General features: G+C 45.9%; 1 protein-coding gene across 1 annotated transcript in view; it reads right to left on the bottom strand.

Annotated features, from left to right (window-relative positions):
• The window catches only part of hydin (HYDIN axonemal central pair apparatus protein), a 905,740-nt gene that overhangs the window by 549,174 nt on the left and 332,674 nt on the right, over nt 1–23,892 (bottom strand). The window contains exon 11 of the mRNA XM_043707374.2: nt 21,506–21,624. Coding sequence (XP_043563309.2) covers nt 21,506–21,624 — 119 coding nt within the window. The remainder of the gene's footprint in view (nt 1–21,505; nt 21,625–23,892) is intronic.

Raw genomic sequence — 23,892 nt, 5'->3', positions numbered from 1 at the left:
GGACTATAATGTGGACCACTCCAGAGATTACATCTATTATGCAATATATATTTGTCAACATAAGTTGTAAATTGCAACCAAGTTTCTGATTTTTACATGATGGAAAGATCAGAAGAGAGTTATATCTAAAATAGGGCACACTTCAGAACATCCAAAGTTTTCTTATAAATGTTGCAGGATTGACTATTCAGCAGCCAATGACGATCTTCCAGTTATCTCATAACTTACTGTCTCAAGTTCTTTTATTCATAGCTCACATTTAATAATATATATCAGAAGCATTGTCTCTTCTGAAATATTTATTTCAATCTCTTTCAGAATACTACATTGCTCCCTGTCGGCTGACTAGAATCTTAACCTCTCTAGTCAATGTAAAAATTTTGGTCCATTATCTTGAGCATTCACAAAGGCAAAACCTTAGTTAATTGTTTTGGAAAGTGATAGACCACCATTCCAAATGTCCTTTCTATATCCTTTACTCTTGCAAATCGAAGTCATATTCCCTTGTGCAAGCCATGAATCATCACTCTATTTCCAAAATGAAGTCACAATTTCAAATTGGCTTTCCTAGATATTATTCGCATTTCTCTCCCTTTGATCCCACCTACAAGATAAAACTTCTAAGTGGCCACAAATTAAATTAATATTCCTACATCTGTCTCTTTTCCTCAGAATTGGATATTTTAATACTTTCGGCAACAGCGGTCTCACCCCCTGGCTGTGAAGCCAGAAAATTGTGTCAACTCTTTCCAGGCACATTACTGGACAGTGGAGGGTCTTCCAGGATCAATGATGTGCAGAATTCCTGCTGGACAAGAGCTGCTCGATAATCAGAGGTTGGCATCTCTTTATTGCTCAACATTGATGCTTGGGAGGCATTGGTTCTGCTGCCAGTACTGCCTGAATGAGTCCCAGAAGTGCTGACTGATCCAGGCAAGAGGTGAGAGATAGTGAGAGGAATGGTCACAGTGTGGTGGTTGCAAGACAAGAGGGGTTCAGCAGCAAGGGCTGGGAGTTGTGAGGTAGCAGGTCGGCAGGGTTGAATCGCAGTGGGCCTCTTCCTGATGTCAGCTGTCTTGATAAGGCATTGAGTGTCTTTGAATGAGGAATAACAATAATGTGGTTGACTCTCAGTTGATTTCTGAATGGCCTAGTCAGTCACTGAGTTCAGTGAAACTAGATGTGAGCAACACTGATATACCATGGCAAAATAGATAGAAGAAAACGCTCCCCTTGAATTCAAACACCATCCTGACTTGAAACAGTCTCACAATTCTTTCACGGTCGCTGGATCAAAATCACTAGATCTCCCTCCCTAATAGCACTCAAGAGTACTAGCACCACATATGCTTCATCATATTCTCAAGTGTAAGTATGGATTGACAATGAATGCTGGCATTTCCAGCAACAATCACATCCCATAACATCAATAAAAATCAAATTTATTCTTTCAGCACTTTCTGAACATCCCCAGTTGGCAATGAGGACACAATGGCAAACCATTGCAGTTGTGGCAAGGGAACTCTCAACAATGCGACCGAATAAATAAATTCTGAATTTTGCCAGTCAGGATGGTGAGTGACTTAAAGAGGGACTTAAAGGGGTGGGGCATTACCAAATGCCTGCTTCTTTTGTCCTTCAAAATACTTACTTGAATAAGTATCATATTCAAATAAGTTTATATGAATCATACCATTCAATAAGATTGTGGGTGATTTGACTGTGGTTTCACCTTACATTTCTGCCTACTCCAAATGACAACTGACCTAAGAATCTCTCTGCTGTTGTCTTAAATATATCCAATAACCCTGCCTCCACTGTACTCGGGAGAAGAGAATTCCAAAAACTCATGAATCTCTAATAGAAAAAAAATCTTCCTCATCTCCATCTCAAGTAGGATATCCTTTATTATCAAAACGTGTAACCTAGTAACAGTCCCTCCCACAGGAGAAAACATCCTTTTAGCAACAACTCTCAGGATCTTATGAGTCACAATAACTTTACATTTCATTATTCTCAACTCCAATGTATACAGATCGAGCCTTTCCAATCTTTATGCATAAGATAATGTGCTGAAAATGTGTTGCTAGAAAAGCGCAGCAGGTCAGGCTGCATCCAAGGAGCAGGAGAATCGACGTTTCGGGCATGAGCCCTTCTTCAGGAATGAGGAAAGTGTGTCCAGCAGGCTAAGATAAAAGGTAAGGAGGAGGGATTTGGGGGAGGGGCATTGGAAATGCGATAGGTGGAAGGAAGTTAAGGTGAGGGTGATAGGCCGGAGTGGGGGTGGGGGTGGGGGTGGGGGCAGAGAGGTCAGGAAGAAGATTGCAGGTAAGGAAGGTGGTGCTGAGTTCGAGAGCTGCTCAGCACCACCTTCCTAACCTGCAATCCTCTTCCTGACCTCTCCGCCCCCACTCCCTCTCCGGCCTATCACCCTCACCTTCACCTCCTTCCACCTATTTCCAACACCCCTCCCCCAAGTCCCTCCACCCTACCTTTTATCTTAGCCTGCTTGGCATACTTTCCTCATTCCCGAAAAAGGTCTCCTGCCCGAAACATCGATTCTCCTGCTCCTTGGATGCTGCCTGACCTGCTGCGCTTTTCCAGCAACACATTTTCAGCTCTGATCTCCAGCATCTGCAGTCCTCACTTTCTCCGCATAAGATAATGTCCCCATCTCAAGAATCAGTTAAGTGAACCTTCTCTGAATTGCCTCCAATGCATTTACATTCTTTTTTAAATAAGAGGCGGCATGGTGGCTCAGTGGTTAGCCCTGCTGCCTCACAGTGCAAGGAACCCAGGTTCAATTCCACCCTCAGGCAACTGTCTGTATGGAGTCTGCACATTCTCCCCATGTCTGCGTGAGTTTTCTCCGGGGCTCCAGTTTCCTCCTATAGTCCAAAGATTATGCAGGTTAGGTGGATTAGCCATACTAAATTGCCCATAGTGTCTTGGGATGTGTAGGCTAGGTGTACTCGCCCTAGGAAATGCAGGGTTATAGGGTAGGAGGTGAGTCTGGGTGGATTCAATGGGCCAAATGACCTACTTCTATATTTATAGGAATTCTATGAAAGGTAACCAATACTCTTCAGCTGCATAATATTTGTGATTCATGCACCAAGAAACCTAGATCCCTCCGTGCCTCAGAGTTCTGCAATCTCTCTCCATTTTCTATTCTTTCTGCCAAAGTGGATAAGTTCATATTTTCTACATTATACTCTTTCTACCAAATTTTTTCCCACTTATTTAACCTCTCTATATCACTTTACAAACTCCGTACATCCATTCACAACTTACTTTCCTCCCTTTCTTTGTATCAGGATGAAATTTAACAACCATACAATTGGTCCCTTCATCCAAGTCTGTGATGTAAATTGTAAATAACTGAGGCCTGAATACTGATCCCTGTGGCACACCACTCACTAAACCCTGCCAATTTTGAAACAACCCCTTAAAGCCCATCCTCTGTTTCTTATTAGCCAACCAATCAATTATCCATGCTAAATTGTTACCCCCTACAACATCCTTATTTTACATAGTTAAAAATCACACACACCAGGTTATAGTCCAACAGGTTTATTTGGAAGCACTAGCTTTCGGAGTGTTGACAACTACCTGATGAAGGAGCAGCACCTTGAAAGCTTGTGCTTCCAAATAAAGCTGTTGGACTATAGCCTGAAGTTGTGTGATTTTTAACTTGGCCCATCCCAATCCAATACCAGCTCCTCCACATCATTATTTTCTATAGTGATCTTTGATGTGGTACCTTGTCAAATGTCTTCGGGAAATCTAAGTGCTGTACATCCATTCATTCCCTCTCAATAAATTAGTCAAACATGATCACAAAATCATGTTGACTCTGTCTGAATGCATTACCACTTTCTAAGTATCCCGTTATAATCTTCTTAATAATAGATCCTAGCATTCTTCCTGCGACAGACATTGGATGAACTGGGCTGTAATTTCCTACTTTCTGTCTCCCACAATCTTGAATAGAAGAGTTCTATTCACTATTTTCCAAACTGATGGAATCTTTTCAGAATCTAGAAAACTTTGGAGAATTAAAATCAATTCATCGACCATTTCCACAGCCACATCATTTAAGATCATAGGATGAAGTTTAGGTCAGTTGTCTAGCTGGTTGGTTTGTAGCAGCACAGGTTCAAATCTCATACCAGCTGGGGTTACAGTGAAGGTCCCATCTTCTCAACATCACCCCTTGTCTGAGGTAAGGTAACCCTCAAGTTAAACTCAGCACCAGTCATACGTGCTGTACAGAGTTACCTCACATTTCAACTGAATGTTTGTCATGAGTGCCATCATGAAGAATGAATATTCCTTCAAGCATTTCATTAAAGTAATTACACCCATCAAGATGGTTACTGCAAGGACATTTTGCACACAATGGCAGGGAGTGGTTCACAGATTGGATCAGACTGCATCTCAGGACTGCTCGCTTGCTCTCTAACTGTTTATTCAATTTGTGCCTTACCTGCATGCTCGCACCATTTCATACCTTGTCCTGAAAGCTGAAGCTTTAACTTGGGTCAAAGGCTGTCATTACTACCGTTTTAAGAGGTTCTATCGTGCGGATATACAGAGAGGCTATTCTCATGCTTATCAGTTTTGAACTGTCCGGGGTGTGGACATCTTGATGAACTGCACACCAAGACAGCAATGTAACACATACAGCATGTGCCAGTTGCCTATGTGGCAAACACAACTATACATTTATTGAGGGAAAAAGTGAGGATTGCAGATGCTGGAGATCAGAGCTGAAAATGTGTTGCTGGAAAAGACGACGTTTCGGGCATGAGCCCTTCTTCAGGAATGAGGAGAGTGTGCCAAGCAGGCTAAGATAAAAGGTAGGAGAAAGTGAGGACTGCAGATGCTGGAGATCAGAGCTGGAAATGTGTTGCTGGAAAAGCGCAGCAGGTCAGGCAGCATCCAGGGAACAGGAGAATCGACGTTTCGGGCATAAGCCCTTCTTCAGGAATGAGGAAAGTTTGTCCAGCAGGCTAAGATAAAAGGTAGGGAGGAGGGACTTGGGGGAGGGGCGTCGGAAATGTGATAGGTGGAAAGAGGTCAAGGTGAGGGTGAAAGGTCAGACTGGGGTGGGGGCGGAGAGGTCGGGAAGAAGATTGCAGGTTAGGAAGGCGGTGCTGAATTCGATGGATTTGACTGAGACAGGGTGGGGGGAGGGGAAATGAGGAAACTGGTGAAATCCGAGTTCATCCCTTGTGGTTGGAGGGTTCCTAGGCGGAAGATGAGGCGTTCTCAACACGGACATCTACTACAAACCGACCGACTCCCACAGCTACCTGGACTACACCTCCTCCCATCCTGCCCCCTGTAAAAACGCCATCCCATTCTCCCAATTCCTTCGACTCCGCCGCATCTGCTCCCAGGAGGACCAGTTCCAAAAACGCACAACCCAGATGGCCTCCTTCTTCAAGGACCGCAATTTCCCCCCCGACGTGGTCGACGATGCCCTCCACCGCATCTCTTCCACTTCCCGCTCCTCCGCCCTTGAGCCCCGCCCCTCCAACCGCCACCAGGACAGAACCCCACTGGTCCTCACCTACCACCCCACCAATCTCCATGTACAGCGCATCATCCGCCATCATTTCTGCTACCTCCAAACGGACCCCACCACCAAGGATATATTTCCCTCCCCTCCCCTATCAGCATTCCGTAAAGACCACTCCCTCCGTGACTCCCTCGTCAGATCCACACCCCCCACCAACCCAACCTCCACTCCCGGCACCTTCCCCTGCAACCGCAGGAGGTGCAAGACTTGCGCCCACACCTCCCCCCTCACCTCCCTCCAAGGCCCCAAAGGCAGGCTGCCACAGATTCACCTGCACCTCCACACACATCATCTATTGCATCCTCTGCACCCGATGTGGCCTCCTCTATATTGGGGAAACAGGCCGGCTACTTGCGGAGCGTTTCAGAGAACACCTCTGGGACACCCGGACCAACCAACCCAACCACCCTGTAGCTCAACATTTCAATTCCCCCTCCCACTCCACCAAGGATATGCAGGTCTTTGGACTCCTCCATCGTCAGACCACAACAAAACGACGGTTGGAGGAAGAACGCCTCATCTTCCGCATAGGAACCCTCCAACCACAAGGGATGAACTCGGATTTCACCAGTTTCCTCATTTCCCCTCCCCCCACCCTGTCTCAGTCAAATCCATCAAATTCAGCACCGCCTTCCTAACCTGCAATCTTCTTCCCGACCTCTCCGCCCCCACCCCAGTCTGACCTTTCACCCTCACCTTGACCTCTTTCCACCTACCACATTTCCGACGCCCCTCCCCCAAGTCCCTCCTCCCTACCTTTTATCTTAGCCTACTGGACAAACGTTCCTCATTCCTGAAGAAGGGCTTATGCCCGAAACATTGATTCTCCTGTTCCCTGGATGCTGCCTGACCTGCTGCGCTTTTCCAGCAACACATTTGCAGCTAAGATAAAAGGTAGGGAGGAGGGACTTGGGGGAGGGGCATTGGAAATGTGATAGGTGGAAGGAGGTTAAGGTGAGGGTGATAGGCCGGAGTGACACACTCTCCTCATTCCTGAAGAAGGGCTCATGCCCGAAACATCGATTCTCCTGCTCCTTGGATGCTGCCTGACCTGCTTTTCCAGCAACACATTTTCAGCTATACATTTATTGAATCAAATAGCCAAGTCAGAAGCTGGTGTGGGCTAATCCTCAATTAAGACAAGGGTTTGTTGGTGTGTGTGTGTGTGTGTGTATGTATGTGGGGGGGGGGGGGGGCGGGGCGGGGGGGGGGGGGGGTTGTGGTCGGGGTCGTTGTCTGTCAGGAGATCCTGGTACTGTTATTCAAGGTTCTGGATCAATGGTGCTGGAAGAGCACAGCAATTCAGGCAGCATCGAGGAGCGTCAGCAAAATCGACATTTCGGGCACAGCCCTTCATCAGGAATAAAGGCAGAAAGCCTGAAGCTTGGAGAGATAAGCTAGAGGAGGGTGGGGTGGGGAGAGAGTAGCATAGAGTACAATGGGTGAGTGGGGGAGGAGATGAAGGTGATAGGTCAGGGAGGAGAGGGTGGAGTGGATAGGTGGAAAAGGAGCTAGGCAGGTCGGACAAGTCTGGACAAGTCAAGGGGACTGGAAGTTTGAAACTAGGATGAGGTGGGGGAAGGGGAAATGAGGAAGCTGTTGAAGTCCACATTGATGCCCTGGGGTTGAAGTGTTCCGAGGCGGAAGATTAGGCTAACTTCCTCCAGGCGTCTGGTGGTGAGGAAGCGGCGGTGAAGGAGACCCAGGACCTCCATGTCCTCGGCAGAGTGGGAGGGGGAGTTGAAATGTTGGGCCACGGGGCGGTTTGGTTGATGGTGCGGGTGTCTCGGAGATGTTCCCTAAAGCGCTCTGCTAGGAGGCGCCCAGTCTCCCCAATGTAGAGGAGACCGCATTGGGAGCAACGGATACAATAAATGATATTAGTGGATGTGCAGGTAAAATTTTGATGGATATGGAAGGCTCCTTTAGGGCCTTGGATAGAGGTGAGGGAGGAGGTGTGGGCCCAGGTTTTACAGTTCCTGCGGTGGCAGGGGAAAGTGCCAGGATGTGAGGGTGGGTCGTAGGGGGGCGTGGACCTGACCAGGTAGTCACGGAGGGAACGGTCTTTGCGGAAGGCGGAAAGGGGTGGGGAGGGAAATATATCCCTGGTGGTGGAGTCTTTTTGGAGGTGGCGGAAATGTCGACGGATGATTTGGTTTATGCGGAGGTTTGTAGGGTGGAAGGTGAGCACCAGGGGCGTTCTGTCCTTGTTACGGTTGGAGGGGTGGGGTCTGAGGGCGGAGGTGCGGGATGTGGACGAGATGCATTGGAGGGCACCTTTAACCACGTGGGAAGGGAAATTGTGGTCTCTAAAGAAGGAGGCCATCCGGTGTGTTCTGTGGTGGAACTGGTCCTCCTGGGAGCAGATCCGGCGGAGGCGGAGGAATTGGGAATACGGGATGGTATTTTTGCAAGAGATAGAGTGGGAAGAGGTGTAATCCAGGTAGTTGTGGGAGTCGGTGGGTTTGTAAAAAATGTCAGTGTCAAGTCGGTCGTCACTAATTGAGATGGAGAGGTCCAGGAAGGGGAGGGAGGTGTCAGAGATGGTCCAGGTAAATTTAAGGTCAGGATGGAATGTGTTGGTGAAGTTGATGAATTTCTCAACCTCCTCACGGGAGCACAAGGTGGCACCAATGCAGTCATCAATGTAGCGGAGGAAGAGGTGGGGAGTGGTGCTGGTGTAATTACGGAAGATCAACTGTTCTACGTAGCCAACAAAGAGACAGGCATAGCTGGGGCCCATATGTGTGCCCATGGCTACCCCTTTGGTCTGGAGGAAGTGGGAGGATTCAAAGGAGAAATTGTTAAGGGTGAGGACCAGTTCGGCCAAACGAATGAGAGTGTCGGTGGAAGGGTACTTTTGGGGACGTCGGGAGAGGAAAAAACGGAGGGCTTGGAGGCCCTGGTCATGGCGGATGGAGGTGTAGAGGGATTGGATATCCATGGTGAAGATGAGGCGTTGGGGGCCGGGGAAACTGAAGTCTTGGAGGAGGTGGAGGGCGTGGGTGGTGTCTCAAACGTATGTGGGGAGTTCCTGGACTAGGGGGGAATAGGACAGTGTCGAGGTAGGTAGAGATGAGTTCAGTGGGGCAGGAGCATGCTGAGACAATGGGTCGGCCAGGGTGGTCAGGCTTGTGGATCTTGGGAAGGAGGTAGAACCGGGCATTGCGGCGTTCCCGGACTATGAGGTTGGAAGCTGTGGGTGGGAGATCTTCTGAGATGATGAGGTTCTGTATGGTCTGGGAGATGATGGTTTGGTGATGGGGGGTGGGGTCATGGTCAAGTGGGCAGTAGGAAGAGGTGTCCTCGAGTTGGCGTTTGGCTTCAGCGGTGTAGAGGTCAGTGCGCCAGACTACCACTGCGCCCCCTTTATCCGCTGGCTTGATGGTGAGGTTGGGATTAGAGCAGAGGGATTGGAGGGCTGCGCGTTGTGAGAGTGAGAGGTTGGAGTGGGGGAGGGGGGTAGACAGGTTGAAGCGGTTAATGTCCTGGCGGCAGTTGGAAATGAAGAGGTCGAGGGCAGGTAATAGGCCAGCGCGGGGTGTCCAGGTGGACGCAGTGTGTTGGAGATGGGTGATGGGGTCGTCGGAAGGTGGGCGGGGGTCCTGATTGTGAAAGTAAGCTCAGAGGCGGAGGCGACGGAAGAAGTGTTCGATGTCACGGCGTGTATTAAATTCATTGATGCGTAGACGGAGGGGGATGAATGTGAGTCCTTTGCTGAGGACTGATCGTTCGTCCTCAGTGAGTGGGAGGTCCGGGGGGATGGTGAAAACCCGGCAGGGCTGGGAGCTGGGATCTGGTGTGGGTGTGGAGCTGGGAGTGGGGTCAGAGCCAGTACCTGGAGTGGGTGTGATGGTGGGGGGAATGGGGGTGGAGGCATGAGCAGGGGAAGTGCTCCCCTCGGGGTTCTGGGGAGTGGGGATAGTGACAGTGGGGGTCTGTGGGGGGCGTGTCAGCAGAATGCAGGTGAGTGGCGCTGGTGGGGGTGGAAGTGGTGGCAGACACAGCAGTAGGGGTGGCGGAAGTCACTGAGCATGTGGCATCGGCAATGATGTGAGGGCCGGAAGTGGCTGTGGGAGTGGCCATGATGGGGGCGGAAGTGACATCATCAATCAGCCACTTCCTCCAGACCAAAGGGGTAGCCATGGGCACACGTATGGGCCCCAGCTATGCCTGTCTCTTTGTTGGCTACGTAGAACAGTTGATCTTCCGTAATTACACCAGCACCACTCCCCACCTTTTCCTCCGCTACATTGATGACTGCATTGGCGCCACCTCGTGCTCCCGCGAGGAGGTTGAGCAATTCATCAACTTCACCAACACATTCCACCCTGACCTTAAATTTACCTGGACCATCTCTCACACCTCCCTCCCCTTCCTGGAACTCTCCATCTCCATTAGTGAAGACCGACTTGACACTGACATTTTTTACAAACCCACTGACTCCCACAGCTACCTGGATTACACCTCTTCCCACTCTACCTCTTGCAAAAATGCCATCCCGTATTCCCAATTCCTCCGCCTCCGCCGTATCTGCTCCCAGGAGGACCAGTTCCACCATAGAACACACCAGATTGCCTCCTTCTTTAGAGACCGCAATTTCCCTTCCCACGTGGTTAAAGGTGCCCTCCAATGCATCTCGTCCACATCCCGCACCTCCGCCCTCAGACCCCGCCCCTCCAACCGTAACAAGGACAGAACGCCCCTGGTGCTCACCTTCCACCCTACAAACCTCCGCATAAACCAAATCATCCGTCGACATTTCCGCCACCTCCAAAAAGACCCCACCACCAGGGATATATTTCCCTCCCCACCTCTTTCTGCCTTCCGCAAAGACCGTTCCCTCCGTGACTACCTGGTCAGGTCCACGCTCCCCTACGACCCACCCTCACATCCTGGCACTTTCCCCTGCCACCGCAAGAACTGTAAAACCTGTGCCCACACCTCCTCCCTCACATCTATCCAAGGCCCTAAAGGAGCCTTCCATATCCATCAAAATTTTACCTGCACATCCACTAATATCATTTATTGTATCTGTTGCTCCCAATGCGGTCTCCTCTACATTGGGGAGACTGGGCGCCTCCTAGCAGAGCGCTTTAGGGAACATCTCCGAGACACCCACACCAATCAACCAAACAGCCCCGTGGCCCAACATTTCAACTCCCCCTCCCACTCTGCCGAGGACATGGAGGTCCTGGGCCTCCTTCACCGCCGCTCCCTCACCACCAGACGCCTGGAGGAAGAATGCCTCATCTTCCGCCTCGGAACACTTCAACCCCAGGGCATCAATGTGGACTTCAACAGCTTCCTCATTTCCCCTTCCCCCACCTCATCCTAGTTTCAAACTTCCAGTCCCCTTGACTTGTCCGGACTTGTCCGACCTGCCTAGCTCCTTTTCCACCTATCCACTCCACCCTCTCCTCCCTGACCTATCACCTTCATCTCCTCCCCCACTCACCCATTGTACTCTAAGCTACTCTCTCCCCACCTCCACCCTCCCCTAGCTTATCTCTCCAAGCTTCAGGCTCTCTGCCTTTATTCCTGATGAAGGGCTTTTGCCCGAAACGTCGATTTTGCTGAAGCTCCTCGATGCTGCCTGAATTGCTGTGCTCTTCCAGCACCATTGATCCAGAATCTGGTTTCCAGCACCTGCAGTCATTGTTTTTACATTGTTATTCAAGGGCACAGTCCACACACAATCTAGAGGCTTCACAACAGTATGTTGTCCATTTACATAGCTCATTGTTAGGAGATTTGTCCCAGCACAATGTGGGGGTGTTTGTGGGCAGTCCTGTAGGGGCTGCAGCAGTCAGGGGAATTGGGTATCATCATTCAGGAAGTTGCAAACACAGCAGTTGGGGGTCTGGTCAGTCATGTCTAGGAACTGCTTACTGACATAGGTCAGAGGTCTGGGGCAAATACAGTCCTGAGATTCAATCCATCGATCATTCAGGAGAGTTCAACATGGATAGCTAATGGTGGAGGGGGGAGGATTGTGGGATCAATGGAAGAAGGGATGAGTGAATGATGGCTGAAGTGTAGTGGGCTTAAAGCAGTGGCATTTATTGCAGTCGGATAAAGGGATAACACAAATTCATTGCAGGACATTTGGAACAGCAACAAAAGAAATGCTAAGATGTAGGGGGTGTGGAGATTGTGAGCACCTCTGTGGCCTCCGTTATGGGAGTGTGAAGGAGCAGAAGAGTCATCAGCAAATGTTGACATGAAGGGGTATGGTACCTGAGACATTTGCAGGATGAAGGAATCATGACAGCTTTCTGAGAACTGACAGCAGACCTGTAAGGTTTGCTTCTTCTTATCACAGACCAGCTGGATAGTCAATGAGTGGAATTTTTTTTCAGTTATGGAATCTGACTGGTTGGTCCTTTGGTATCTATGTGGGCACAATCAGTGACTGCTTGGGCATAGGTGGATCCATTGATGGTGCCAAAGTCCTATGCTCTCTGTTCCTGGATTGGCATATCTGTGTCAAGATGGATGTTTTCCCCATGTTATTTGAGATAGAGTATCTATTACCTGCCTGATGGTATTATAAGCTATTAACTGTGAAATGCCATCCAAATCCCAGTTAATCCCTGGAACAATCTGACTGCATAAAAATTCAAGGTAAAAGTAGCTTTTACAGCTGTTGGTAGGAGACAGCCATGGAGGCCATGAGGCATCAGGTCATCATTGTGTAAATCTCCAAACTATCGACCTGAATAGGCACAGCTGATTTAGCAGTGCTGCTGTCACCTGCAGATACCCGATTCGTGGCAGTATGATCATGGGTAGCACCTCACTCTCCATTGCGTTCCGCAAACCTCCTCCTGTACAGTACATCACTGCTGTTCTAATATATATCAGAGTACTGTAGCCTATTCACATCTCTCAACTAGCTTAACAGGTACATATTAAAGGCACAGTGGATTCCAGACATTCCTCACAACTCCTACTGAAAACTACCTCACACTCTGGAGGTGATAGGATACAGTGTCACTCTTCAAGAACGTAATTTCCAAATTGCGATTAGCCTGGTGTGCATGAAATTTATCACATTGGTTGAGTAGTAATCAGATTTACAGCCAATGGAAGGTACTTTTTGACATCTAAATTGTTTGCACCATGACTTAACGTCATGGAGTGCCATTCACAAATGTCTTCCTTGTGTGCACTAATGATCAATCGATTCATCAACTGCAAATTAGAGATGAAACCTTGATTACTTTAACACCTGACAATGTGGAAAGAATTAATAAAAATAAACTGCACAAGAACATGCTGAATCAGCTTAGTTTTCATAAATTATTTTAAATATACTGTTAGATCACAGGTAGCATGTTAACACAATAAAAGGCTGATTGAATAGAGTGATTAATCAAAAGGTTAATCAAGTACAACATAAAACTCACATGTAAAATGGTTTACTTTGACTTTTTTAAAAAAAGTTTGAAGTTTGTCATTTCAAATACTGTTGAATAAAGTCCAATGGTTGATGATAATTTTGGGATTCAAATAACAAAAAAATGCTGACAATTTTAAGGCAAGCAGTTTAGCAAACAGAGAGAAAAAATGTATATTACTTCAACAATTGACAAGACAGTGCAAAGGGCAGATAGATGTCAATACAATTTACTCTGTATAGTATAATATTTTGGGAAGATAAACTAGGTATGGAAAACTTTGAATGGTGTGGGTGACATGAGAAATGGTGTTGTAATAAATGATCACCAGAAACTACAACAGTAATTAAATGTGCCTTAATAAGGGCCATTTTGGCCCATGTAAACAGATTAGTTAAAGTGCTTATGTCCTCTCCAACAACCAAAAATAACATACAAGTATAGCCTGTATATCGAGTGTCTGAACTAGTTTACACAGAATGCATTTTAGGCAGTGACATTTAAGGGAAAACCTGATAAATATTTTCAGAAGCAGAAGTTAAATGGTTACAGGGAGTAAAGCAAAGTGGTGGGAACGTTTTCAGAACAGCATTGGTACTGTGAGCAAACAGCCATTTTCTATACTGCAAAGACGTGTCAGGTAGAAAGTATGAGGTTATGCACTTTGGTAGGAAGCACAGAGGTGTAGGTTATTCTCCAAATGGGGAAAGGCTTCAGAAATCTGAAGCACAAAGGAACTTGGGAGTCCTAATTTAGGATTCTCATAAGGTTTAACAAGCAGTTTCAGTAGCAGTTAGGAAGGCAAATGCAATGTTGGCATTCATTTCAAGAAGGAGAAAGTGAGGACTGCAGATGCTGGAGATCAGAGCTTAAAAATGTGTTGCTGGAAAAGCGCAGCAGGTCAGGCAGCATCAAAGGAACAGGAGAATCGACGTTTCGGGCATAAGCCTTATAAGGGCATATAAGGGCTTATGCCCGAAACGTCGATTCTCCTGTTCCTTTGATGCTGCCTGACCTGCTGCGCTTTTCCAGCAACACATTTTTAAGCATTGATTTCAAGAAGCCTTTCTTAGATACGATGTGCAAGACAGCTCACAAAGTTCCAATGTGATCTGACAAGAGCAGAGATGTACTACTGAAGCTCTTCAATGCTCTGGTCAGATCGCATTTGGAACATTGCGAGCAGTCTTGCACCTCGTATCTCAGGAAGGCTGTGCCAGCATTGGAGGGAGTCCAGAGGAGGTTTACAAGAATGATCCCGGGGATGAAAGGCCTGTCATAAGCAGAATGGTTAAGGACTCTGAGTCTGTACTTGATGGAGTTCAGAAGAATAAGGAGGGGATCTGATTGAAACTTACAGAGTACTGACATGCCTGGATAGGGTGAATATGGAGATGATGTTTCCAATAGTAGGAGAGATTAAGACCCAAGGGCATAGTCTCAGAGTGAAGGGATGACCCTTTAGAACTGAGATGAAGAAGAATTTATTCAGCCAGCGGATAGTTAATCTGTGGAATTAACTGCTAGAGGGCTGTACAAGAGAGACGGTTTGCACCTTAATAGGTTGGGGACCAGCATTTTGGCAGGCAGGTTTGCTACTGCAACACAGCTATGTTTAAACTAAGTAGCGGGGGGAGGGGACAAACTGGATGTTTAGGAAAGAAATTGAAGGGAAAGTTAGTACAAGGGAAGTCAAGAAAGATAGCTGTATCAATGAGGCAGAAAACTCAAAAAGGGATCATGCTGTAAGGTTGGGTGAAATAGGAGTTGATGGGAAGGGTGAGGGCAGTAACAAATTAAAAATACTATACATGAATGCACGAAACATTAGAAATAAGATGGATGAGCTTGAGGCTCTTTTGGAAATTGGCAGATACGATATTGTGGGGATAACTGAGACGTGACTTCAAGTGGACAGGACCTGGGAAATGAATATTCAAGGCTACACGTGCTATTGTAAGGACAGACTGACAGGCAGAGGGGGTGGGGTGGCCATGTTGGTAAGGGATGATATTCAGTCCCTTGATCTGGGCAACCTAGAATCAGGGGATGTAGAGTCAGTATGGATAGAGCTGAGAAACTCTAAGGGTAAAAAGACCCTCTTGGGAGTTATCTCCAGGCCCCCAAACAGTAGTCGGATGTAAGTTGAATCAGGAGCTGAAATTGGCCTGTCGCAAAGATGTTACTACAGTTGTTATGGGGGATTTCAATTTGCAGGTAGACTGGGAGAATCAGAATGGTATTGGACCTCAAGAGACTTTGTGGAGTGCCTCCGAGCTGGATTCTTAGAACAGCTGATTGCTGGAGCCGACCAGGGAGAAGGCAATTCTGGATCTGGTATTGTGCAATGAACCAGAATTGATCAGGGACCTCGAAGTGAAGGAGCCATTGGGAAGTAGTGACTATAGTGCAATAAGCTTCAATCTGCAATTTGAGAGGGAGAGGGTACAATCGGTAGTGACAATATTTCTGTTGAATAAAGGGAACTATGGAGCTATGAGGGAGGAGCTGGCCAAAGTTCAATGGTGCAATACCTTAGCAGGGATGACAGTGGAGGAACAATGGAGGATATTTCGGTGTATAATGCAGAAGATGCAGGATCAGTTCATTCCAAAAAGGAAGAAAGATCCTAGGAGGGGGGAAGGGTGGCCGTGGCTGATGAGGGAAGTTAAGGAACATATGAAGTTAAAAGAGAAAAAGTATAACATAGCAAAGATGAGTGGGAAAGCGGCGGACTGGGAAGCTTTTAAAGAACAACAGAGAATTACTAAGAAGGAAATACGCAGAGAAAAAATGAGGTACGAAGGTAAACTGGCCAAAAATATAAAGGAGGATAGTAAAAGCTTTTTTAGGTGTGTGAAAGGCAAAAAAATGGTTAAGATGAAAATTGGGCCCTCAAAGACAGAAACAGGGGAATATATTACGGGGAACAAAGAAATGGCAGAAGAATTGAATTGGTACTTCAGATCTGTGTTCACTGGGGAAGACACAAGCAATCTCCCTGAGGTAACAGTGTCTGAAGGACCTGAACTGAAGGGAATTTATATTTGCCAGGAATTGGTGTTGGAGAGACTGTTAGGTCTGAAGGTTGATAAGTCCCCGGGGCCTGATGGTCTACATCCCAGGGTACTGAAGGAGGTGGAGAAAGTGAGGACTGCAGATGCTGGAGATCAGAGCTGAAAATGTGTTGCTGGAAAAGCGCAGCAGGTCAGGCAGCATCCAAGAAACAGGAGAATCGACGTTTCGGGCACAAGCCCTTCTTCAGGAATGAGGTGGCTCGAGAAATCGTGGATGCGTTGGTGATTATTTTCCAGAGTTCGATAGATTCGGGATCAGTTCCTGCGGATTGGAGGGTGGCTAATGTTGTACCAATTTTTAAGAAAGGTGGGAGAGAGAAAACAGGAAATTATAGACCAGTTAGTCTGACCTCAGTGGTGGAAAAGATGCTGGGGTCTATTATAAAGGATGAAATTACGACACATCTGGATAGTAGTAACAGGATAGGTCAGAGTCAGCATGGATTTATGAAGAGGAAATCATGCTTGACTAATCTTCTGGAATTTTTTGAGGATGTAACTCTGAAGATGGACGAGGGAGATCCAGCAGATGTAGTGTACCTGGACTTTCAGAAAGCTTTTGATAAAGTCCCACATAGGAGGTTAGTGAACAAAGTTAGGGCACATGGTATTGGGGGCAAAGTACTAACTTGGATTGAAAGTTGGTTGGCTGATAGGAAACAAAGAGTAGTGATAAACGGTTCCATTTCGGAATGGCAGGCAGTGACCAGTGGGGTACCGCTGGGATCAATGCTGGGACCGCAGCTTTTTACAATATATATTAATGATATAGAAGATGGTATTAGTAATAACATTAACAAATTTGCTAATGATACTAAGCTGGGTGGCAGAGTGAAATGTGAGGAGGATGTTAGGCGATTACAGGGTGACCTGGACAGGTTAGGTGAGTGGTCAGATGCATGGCAGTTTAATGTGGATAAATGTATGGTTATCCACTTTGGTGGCAAGAACAGGAAGGCAGATTACTACCTAAATGGAATCAACTTAGGTAAAGGGACAGTACAAAGAGATCTGGGTGTTCTTGTACACCAGCCAATTTAAGGAAAGCATGCAGGTACAGCAGGAAGTGAAGAAGGCTAATAGCATGCTGGTCTTCATAACAAGAGGGATTGAGTATAGAAGCAAAGAAGTTCTTCTGAAGTTTGTGTGAAGATTTGTAGCTCGGGTGCTCGTTGCTGTGGTTCTGTTCGCCGAGCTGGAAGTTTTTATTGCAAACGTTTCGTCCCCTGTCTAGGTGACATCCTCAGTGCTTGGGAGCCTCCTGTGAAGCGCTTCTGTGGTGTTTCCTCCGGCATTTATAGTGGCCTGTCCCTGCCGCTTCCGGTTGTCAGTTTCAGCTGTCCGCTGTAGTGGCCGGTATATTGGGTCCAGGTCGATGTGTTTGTTGATGGAGTTTGTAGATGAGTGCCATGCTTCTAGGAATTCCCTGGCTGTTCTTTGTTTCGCTTGTCCTATAATGGTAGTGTTGTCCCAGTCAAATTCATGTTGCTTGTCGTCTGCGTGTGTGGCTACTAGGGATAGCTGGTCGTGACGTTTCGTGGCTAGTTGATGTTCGTGGATGCGGATCGTTAGCTGTCTTCCTGTTTGTCCTATATAGTGTTTTGTGCAGTCCTTGCATGGGATTTTGTACACTACATTAGTTTTGCTCATGCTGGGTATCGGGTCCTTCGTTCTGGTGAGTTGTTGTCTGAGTGTGGCTGTTGGTTTGTGTGCTGTTATAAGTCCTAGTGGTCGCAGTAGTCTGGCTGTCATTTCAGAGATGTTCTTGATGTATGGTAGTGTGGCTAGTCCTTTGGGTTGCGGCATGTCCTCGTTCTGTTGTCTTTCCCTTAGGCATCTGTTGATGAAATTGCGAGGATATCCGTTTTTGGCGAATACCTTGTATTGGTGTTCCTCTTCCTCTTTTTGCAGTTCTGGTGTGCTGCAGTGTGTTGTGGCCCTTTTGAATAGTGTCTTGATGCAACTTCGTTTGTGTGTGTTGGGGTGGTTGTTTTCATAGTTCAGGACTTGGTCTGTGTGTGTGGCTTTCCTGTGTACCTTAGTGGTGAATTCTCCGTTTGGTGTTCTCTGTACCCTCACGTCTAGGAATGGGAGTTGGTTGTCCTTTTCTTCCTCTCTCGTGAATCGGATTCCTGTGAGTGTGGAGTTGATGATCCGGTGTGTTTTCTCTATTTCCGTGTTTTTAATGATTACAAAGGTGCCATCAATGTATCTGACCCAGAGTTTGGGTTGAATTTGTGGTAAGACTGTTTGTTCTAACCTTTGCATTACTGCTTCTGCTATGAGTCCCGAGATCGGTGAGCCCATGGGTGTTCCGTTGATTTGTTCGTATATCTGGTTGTTGAATGTGAAGTGTGTTGTGAGGCACAAGTCCAGTAGTTTAAGTATGCCGTCTTTGTTGATGGGTTCAACGTCCTGTTGTCAGTAATGTCTGTTCAGCAGGTTGGCTATTGTTTCTCTGGCTAGGGCTTTGTCAATAGAGGTGAACAGTGTCGTTACGTCGAATGAGACCATGGTTTCTTCCTTGTCTATGTGTATATTTCTGATGATGTCCAAGAATTCCTGTGTTGATTGTATAGAGTGTCTGGATCCGCTGATCAGGTGTTTCAGTTTCTGCTGTAGTTCTTTAGCCAGTTTGTGTGATGGTGTCCCTGGCAGTGATACTATGGGTCTGAGTGGGATGTCTGGTTTGTGCACTTTAGGTAGTCCATAGAATCTGGGGGTGTTGTTGCTTTCAGGTTTCATTCTTTGTAGGTCAGACCTGGTTATCTGTCCGTTTTTTTTGTAGGTTCCTCAGTGTGTTGTTTATCCTATTGGTGAGCTGTGGGGTGGGGTCAAACTCCCTCTTTTGGTAGGTGTTGAGGAAACAAAGAACAGCCAGGGAATTCCTAGAAGCATGGCACTCATCCACAAACTCCATCAACAAACACATAGACCTGGACCCAATATACCGGCCACTACAGCGGACAGCTGAAACTGACAACCGGAAGCGGCAGGGACAGGCCACTATAAATGCCGGAGGAAACACCACAGAAGCGCTTCACAGTAGGCTCCCAAGCACTGAGGATGTCACCTAGACAGGGGACGAAACGTTTGCAACAAAAACTTCCAGCTCGGCGAACAGAACCACAGCAGGTTCTTCTGAAGCTGTACAGGGCTCTGGTGAGACCACACCTGGTGTACTGTGTACAGTTCTGGTCTCCAAATTTGAGGAAAGACATTCTGGCTATTGAGGGAGTGCAGCGTAGGTTCACATGGTCAATCCCTGGAATGGCGGGACTACCTTACGCTGAATGACTAGAGTGTCTGGGCTTGTATACCCTTGAGTTTAGAAGACTGAGAGGGGATCTGATTGAGACATATAAGATTATTAAAAGATTGGACACTCTGGAGGCAGGAAACATGTTTCCGCTGATGGATGAGTGCCGAACCAGAGGACACAGCTTAAAAATACAGGGTAGACCATTTAGGACAGAGATGAGGAGAAATGTCTTCACCCGGAGAATGGTGGGCGTGTGGAAAGCTCTGCCCCAGAGGGCAGTGGAGGCCCAGTCTCTGGATTCATTTAAGAAAGAGTTGGATAGAGCTCTCAAGGATAGTGAAATCAAGTGTTATGGAGATAAGGCAGGAGCAGGATACTGATTGAGGATGATCAGCCATGGTCATATTGAAGGGTGGTGCAGGCTCGAAGGGCAGAATGGCCTACTCCTGCACCTATTGTCTGTTGTAGAACCAAGTTATTGAATGTACTTAAGACAACGAAAGGTAGGTTCTTAAAAAAAAACAAAAAAAAACACAAGTACTGCAGATGCTGTAAATCAGAAACAAAAACAGAAGTTGCTGAAAAATCTCAGCAGGTAGGGCAGCATCTATGATTTCTCTGATACCCAATAGGTTCTTGATTGGCAAGAGGATCAAGGGTTATGGGCAGAAGCAGGAGAATGGGTTGAGAACCATATCAGTCATGATTCAATGGTATAACAGACTTGATGGGCCAAATGGCTTAGTTCTGTTCCTGAATCTTATTGAATTATGGTCTAAGATATCTGGTCGGGTTGGACCGAAGGATCTGTTTCCATGCTGTACATCTCTATGACTCTATTTGAGATGGACAGCTAACAAGATAAATAGGATGGTACTGGCATCTTAATTTAATTTAAAATATTGAAAATTACAAATAGATTGCATTTTTCCCAAAGGAAGCAATCACAAACTGCAACAATAAGAGTTAAATAGAAAATGCTGGAAATATACAGCAGGCTTGAATTGTATTTATAAAAAGAAATCTCTTTCTCTTTTTAGATGTATATTTCTAGCATGTTCACTTTTTTATTTCAGATTTCAGGCATTTGCTTTGCTTCTTTTTACTTTGTACACAATGAATCACGCTAGTAGAATCCCAGACGATGCATATAGAATAAATTTATGTAAAAGGAATCTCACTCTACTGTATCTCAATCCTAATCTCAAAACAGCTCTTATTACGGAAGGGTATTTCAAATTGTCCCAGCACTTGCAGCCCTCAATGAGTGAGATTCTAATTTTAGATGGAATAGTAACACAGTGGTTCTGCTACCAGACTGATAACTTGGAGGCCTAGAATACTGATGAGAGTTCAAATGTCACTATAGCAGCTGGGATATTTAAAATGTTGTTAATTAAATAAAATCAGCTCCATCTAAAATTAGTATTAGCAAACATGCATCTATCAGATTGTTTTCATAAGCCATTTGGTTATTACCCTTTTGGGAAGGAAATCTGCTGTCCATACTTGGTTTGGCAAATTTGTGACCACAGATCACAGCAACGAGGTTGCTTCTTAACTGTCCTCTCAACTCATTTGTCAAGATGATCATTCATTAGCACCTTTTCCAGCACATTCGGAGATCAGCTCCAATCGCTGACCTTGTCAGTGATGTCCACATCCATCAGTTAACAAGAGAAAGTTTCAATTAAAGGCCAATTTTGAATTGGCCCCTTTCGACTGCCCCAATTAATTTCACATAAACCCATTGAGGTTATCAGCCAGACAAGCCTGGACTGAATTTGAAATCAAATCCTCATGGTAGACGCCCAGACTCTGCTCTATTTAATTCTCTAAAAACCAAACTTTGAATCACCTACACGTCAAGCCAATTCATCAGAATACTGTAGACAGATAGCAGATGGACAGGGCAATGAGCTTCTTCAGATCTTTCAATATTGTAAGCACAAGATACATGCAAAATTAAAAATTAAACAGCAATGGTATGACAGATGTATGGCCAGGTAAATAAATAACAGCTTGGCTTGGAACACAATGCCCTAATTAACTACTCAATAATAGGTTTGTCCATGAATCCCTAACTTGAACTTTTCATTCAGCCATGTTCTAATGGATTCAGATTAAGCCTTTGGGTCGATTTTGAAGATGAACAGAAACCAACTGTACAACTGACCTCATAGGTTTGCTTTGAGTTAATGAAGACATTTCCGATTTCAACTTGGTCCACATTCAGGATCACCTTGGGACCTAAACCTTCACACTTGATACGGAGGGGCAAGCGAGTTTCACGACCTAAAGAACCAAAGCAATGATATAAAATATCAACTTTTAACTGTGAGATCATGACCCATGAAACATTTATAAGTATCACCTTGTAGTTGCAGCAGCTTGCAATTCTTGATTATTTCTGAGAGTTCATTGAAATGTACACTAATAGATTGCTGGTTAGCTACAATGGAGGCTCCTGGAGTAAGCCAATCAGATTGTGGTAAATTGAAATCCCAGCAGCAACCAGCATGCAACTTCACCAAGTCTTAACACATTTATCTCACCAATGGTACACTCAACAAATTTAGGAAAAACATCAACGTGTTGTGAGAATATGCAGCACACTTCCATAAGGGCATAAGCACAAACTGAGGTCTTTAAAGGAAGATACTTACTTGGAAATGAAGAGGATTGTGCGATTTGGAGAAATAGTAGCAGTTTGGAATTAGACAAAATTATTATGTATTAAAGGTGGAGTGGCAGCTCAAGAGCCAAATGGGTCACTGGTGTTGTGAAGTCATCTTTAATATACTTGGTACCTCATTGTGGATGAATGGGAAATTGAATCCTCAAGGGTATACATGCCTGCAAGTATATGATGACAGAATAAGAAATGTGGTATTTTATCCCAGTCCTCTCTCTCTTTTCCTGTCTTGAAAGTAGGTTTTACTGAGCTCCAGTTCCTGGGATACCATGTAACTTTTTGATACCTTGGTCAAGTTGCTATTATTCAAATAGGAGTCGACACAATAATGGCCAGAAAAGGCATGGTGGGATGTTGACAGATTGGTAATTTACTGGACTGGTAATCTGGATGAGTGTGTATTGCTGGAAAAGCACAGAAGGTCAGGCAGCAACCGAGGAGCAGGAAAATCGACGTTTCGGGCCGGAGCACTTCGTCAGGAATCTGGATGACCAGACTACTACTGTGTGACAAGGATTCAAATCCCACCAGCACAACTAGGGGGGAATTTAAATTCAATTAATAAACCTGAAATAAAATGCTCGTCTCATTAATAATGATTATGGAACTACTAGAGTGCCTTTAAAGCAAAATCTATGTATTCTACTGTTGCTCTCATAAAGAAGAGTAAGTGTGTTGTGCCAGCCTGGTCTGGCTCATTTGTGACTTTAGATTCACACCAAGTTGACTCTTGACTACCATCGGAGATGACTGAAAAAGCCACTTGGTAGGAAATGTAGCATAGAATTCCTACAGTGTGGAAACAGGCCCTTCGGCCCAACAAGTCCACATTAACCTTCTAAAGTGTAACCCATCCAGACTCACTCCTCTACTGCTCTACATTTACCCCTGACTAATGCACCTAACCTACACATTCCTGAACACCATGGCCAATTCACCTAACCTGCACATCTTTGTGGTTGTAGGAGGAAACCCACGCAGACACAGGGAGAATGTGCATACTCCACACAGACAGTCCGCTGAGGCTGGAATCGAACCAAGGTCCCTGGTGCTGTGAGGCGCAGTGCTAACCACTGAGCCACCATACCACCCCCAATGATTCACCACAACTTCCTCAAAGCAAATGCAGATGTGCAATTGATCCTGGCATTACCAAGAGAGCTCACATCCCAAACACGAATGAGTTTAAAAGATCAGAGACTTTCCCAATCCGACCGTCATATGATATCACATATGCTTATTTTCCAGCAAGGGTCTTTGAATAACAAAAGTAGGAACTATGTACAATGCCAGTTCAGTATTTCCTCCTATTATTGGGGCATTACAGTCTCAGCTACTTCCACAAGCTAAGATTAGCTAATACAGGACAGAGATGGAATCAAACTTACAACTGCGATTGTGTAACTCAGTTACCAACTGAAGCACAGAAAAGCAACAGATGTAGTGCTTAAAAATGTTGTGCTGCACAAAACTAAGGCAGAGTATTATGATTAGCTCATATATATGTGAAAAGAATGCGGCAAAAATCAACTTTTTAGCATAACCTGTACTCTTCCTTCTCTTGTAACTTGCCATTCTGAACACATGTCGCTCAGAATTACAGCAATGCCATGGCACAGAAGGAGGCTATTTGATCCATTGTGCCTTCACCGGTTCTATAACCGGCCCAATCATCTTCAGACGCTTCATCAATGATCTTTCCTGTTGTGCGGCACTATCACCATGCTAAATGGAACAGACCTTGGAATAAATCTAGCAACTCAAGACTGGGCATCCATGAGGCACTGTAGGCTATCACAGCAGCAGAAGTGTATTCCAAAACAATCTGCAACCTCTTGGCTCGACATTTTGCCCCAATGAACCATCAA

The sequence above is a fragment of the Chiloscyllium plagiosum genome, unplaced genomic scaffold (assembly GCF_037043375.1).
Source record: "Chiloscyllium plagiosum isolate Xiang-an unplaced genomic scaffold, Cpla_swu_hap1 HiC_scaffold_17, whole genome shotgun sequence".
NCBI classification, from domain to species: Eukaryota; Metazoa; Chordata; class Chondrichthyes; order Orectolobiformes; family Hemiscylliidae; genus Chiloscyllium; species Chiloscyllium plagiosum.
The sequence above is the reverse complement of the archived record's forward strand: the minus strand, read 5'-3'. Positions and strand labels throughout refer to the sequence as shown.